General features: G+C 46.2%; 1 protein-coding gene across 1 annotated transcript in view; it reads left to right on the top strand.

The window, feature by feature from the left end:
- The first annotated feature begins 859 nt into the window (after window positions 1–859).
- The window catches only part of nfia (nuclear factor I/A), a 72,312-nt gene continuing 69,918 nt past the window's right edge, over window positions 860–3,253 (top strand). The window contains exon 1 of the mRNA XM_047586968.1: window positions 860–1,029. Coding sequence (XP_047442924.1) covers window positions 880–1,029 — 150 coding nt within the window. The 5' untranslated portion in view covers window positions 860–879. The remainder of the gene's footprint in view (window positions 1,030–3,253) is intronic.

Raw genomic sequence — 3,253 nt, 5'->3', positions numbered from 1 at the left:
ATGAGATTAAGCATCAAGTCAGATTAACTGTTTAGTTTATTTCATTTAGTTTAGTTCAAGCTCAAGTTCAGATGATGGACAGAAACAGAAACAAACACAGGGTGTCCTCCCTCCTCCCTCCTCCCTCCTCCCTCCTCCCTCCCCTTCTACCTGCCTCCTGGTCCTGGTTCTGTCTGGGTCTGTCTGGTCCTGGTCCTGGTTCTGTCTGGTCCTGGTCCTGGTCCTGGTCTGTCTGGTCCTGGTCCTGTCTGGTCCTGGTCCTGGTCCTGGTCCTGGTCCTGGTCCTGGTCCTGGTCCTGGTCCTGGTCCTGGTCCTGGTCCCAGTGGAATAAACCGGTGGATAAAGTAGAAACACGAGGTTCTGTATTTGCAGTGATAAACTCTCACTCGTGTCGTTTTTGTGATCTCGCTCTCGGGCCGAATTAAAGCTCCGGGTGGTCCGCTAGTGGCCCGCGGGCCGCATGTTTGACAAGTATCTAAAAGTTTGGAGAGAGTTTAGATGATGATGAGGATGATGGAGGTGGAGGTGGAGGAGGTGGAGGAGGAGGAGGAGGAGGAGGAGGAGGTTGAGTCCTAATTAAAGCCGAGGAGGGAGAAAGGGAGAAGCGACCCGAGGCGCTGTGATCCGGGGCGGCGGAGTGTGTGAGGAGGAGGAGGAGGAGGAGGAGGAGGAGGATGAGGAGGAGGAGGAGGAGGAGGAGGAGGGGGGGGGGGTTCTCCTCGGAGCAGATGAGCCGCCGCCGCTCACCTTGCCACGGGCTCTGCAGGAGATTGGTTCATTCATTCTCTCTCTCTCTCTCTCTCTCTCTCTCTCCCTCTTTTTTTTTTTTTTTTTTTTTTTTTTTTACCCATGATTCCATATGCTATGGAGCGGACTACATGTTGCCCGACATGCCAGAGCAAACGTGTCCTCAATTAGGTGTCTTATCTCCGGCGAGGCTCGGTGACAGCGGGATGGCAGCGAAAAGCTCCGAGGGCTCCATCAAATGGCAGCTCTGCTACGACATCTCAGCCAGGACCTGGTGGATGGTAAGCTGGCACTTCTCCTCCTTCTCCTCCTCCTCCTCCTCCTCCTCTTCTCCTCCTCTTCTTCCTCCTCACTTTGTTTCTCCTCTTGGACCGGACTCCGGGACTCTGCCCCGTCCTCCTGCCCGGGCTCCGGCTGCGTGAGGCCGGCCGACCTCTGACACCTCCGCCGCCGCCTCGGTGCGCCGGGTCGGACCGGACCGTGTCGGACCGGACCGGACCGGACCGGACCGGACCGGAGCGGAGCGGAGCGGGGCGGGCGCAGAGTGTCGGTGTCCGGGGCTCGGACACGAGGAGGGGTCGGCGGGTCGCGGAGCCTCACAATGGTTCATTGTGAGCGGGGACCATGAAAGCGTCGCCCCGCTGAGGTTCATTAAGGACGGATCATTATTTGTGTCACTTCTCACACTGGAGCGGCCCCGGCCCGGCCCGGCCCGGCTCGGCCCGGCTCGGCTCGGCTCGGCTCCCCTCACACACTCTCACAAACGCGTCTTTTATCCGTCCGGTAACGGGACCGGGAACTTGGTGAATTCCTCCAGCGGCGGCTCCGGGACTCCGCTCGGTCCGGGTCCGGGTCCGAGGAGCGAGCGCGTCTAAGGATCAAATAGTTTGAGTTTAATCTGGGAAATAACAACTTTAATATTTAACATTTAATCAAGTTTTACTTCTTTTCTTCTTCTTGTTTTTTTTTACGAGATAATTTTATTTTTCTTCTCGTTCTTTCTGATAAAAATGTGAAATGTAAACCAGGTTTTATTTGTCTCATTCTCAGTGAATGTGTTGCAGCCAGTGGTAAAAAAACAGGAATAACTCACACAGCACGCGAGGCAAAAATATATGAATATATAAAATAAAAGCGAATCAAATAAAATGTGACGGTAGATATTTAAATCCAGCTCAGACTCATGGATGAGACAGAAACGCTGGTTCATATCTGAACAATTAGAATTTAATCTCAATCAGCATTTTGTAGTATTTTAAATTTAAATTGAATTAAATTCATAAATGTATTGAATATTGAAAATATCCCTCTCACATAGTTTTATAAAATGATAAGAAGATTATTTAGTTTTTATTGCTGGTTAAATTTACAGCTTGTATTTTAAATAAAACAGGAATATTTCACACTAAAATGCTTTAACACATGTAAAATCTTTATTTCCCCATTAAATGCTTTAATAATAATAATAATGAAGATGTATTTATTATTTAGCTGAGTGAGTTGATATTTATCACATCATTTAAATCAGAAGACACAGATCATCTGCTCATTTCACAATTTAGCTTTAATTTAAATTTGGTTTGATCTTTTTTTATCGTCTTCTTTTAAATATCATATTTAATATTGTTTCATTTAACTCTTAAAATGTCATTTTTCAGTCTGTTTATTTAAGCTTTTCATTTTCACACATTCACCAGTTTAACTGTGAGCGGCTCCTTAAACGTCACAAAATCCATGAGAAGCAAAAACACTTTCATCACATTAGTTTATAATAATTATTATAATTATAATTATAGATAAATTAGAGATTTACTGAAATTGTCTGTTTCTATTTTTGATATCTGTTTTTATTTCTACCTTCGTCTCACATCTACAAGGGAGTCAGTGAACGCATCGCTGTGATTATTATTAAACCTTTAAATGTAGCAGGGAGTCAGTGAACGCATCGCTGTGATTATTATTAATATTAATAATAATGATAATGTGGCGCTGGTTGTTTTTCTCAGTTTGAACCTGACGACATGTGATTTATTTTCTGGTTTATTTCTCAGTGTTTGGTTCAATGAACTCGGAGAGAAAAAAGACAAAGAATTCAGCAGCGCGTCGTGTTAAATAGAGACGGAGGAGATGCTGCTTCGTTTAAAGAGAAGTTTAACAAACAGGTCTGTGCTGCGTTCAGGGGTTAACGAGGTTTTAGTGCCGTGTGACATGTTTGAATATGTTTGTACTTCAGCTTCAGTAACGTCATCAGAGACCAAGTGTTTAGGTTTTAATCATCTGGAGGTCACATGACTAGAGTCTGGTAATGACCTGACGCTCACCTGGACCTGGACCTGGACCTGGACCTGGACCTGGACCTGGACCTGGACCTGGTCCTGGACCAGGACCTGGACCAGGACCTGGTCCAGGTCCTGTTTCTAAGAAGGTCTCCCAGAAACTCATCAGGTCCAGATGTTTAGAGAAGCTCTGACCCTGGAGCAGGATTCAGGTTTAGGAAGAATTCTT

Source organism: Mugil cephalus, chromosome 6 (assembly GCF_022458985.1).
Source record: "Mugil cephalus isolate CIBA_MC_2020 chromosome 6, CIBA_Mcephalus_1.1, whole genome shotgun sequence".
Classification (NCBI taxonomy): Eukaryota; Metazoa; Chordata; class Actinopteri; order Mugiliformes; family Mugilidae; genus Mugil; species Mugil cephalus.
Note: the sequence above shows the minus strand (reverse complement) of the source record. Positions and strands in the feature narration are given on the sequence as shown.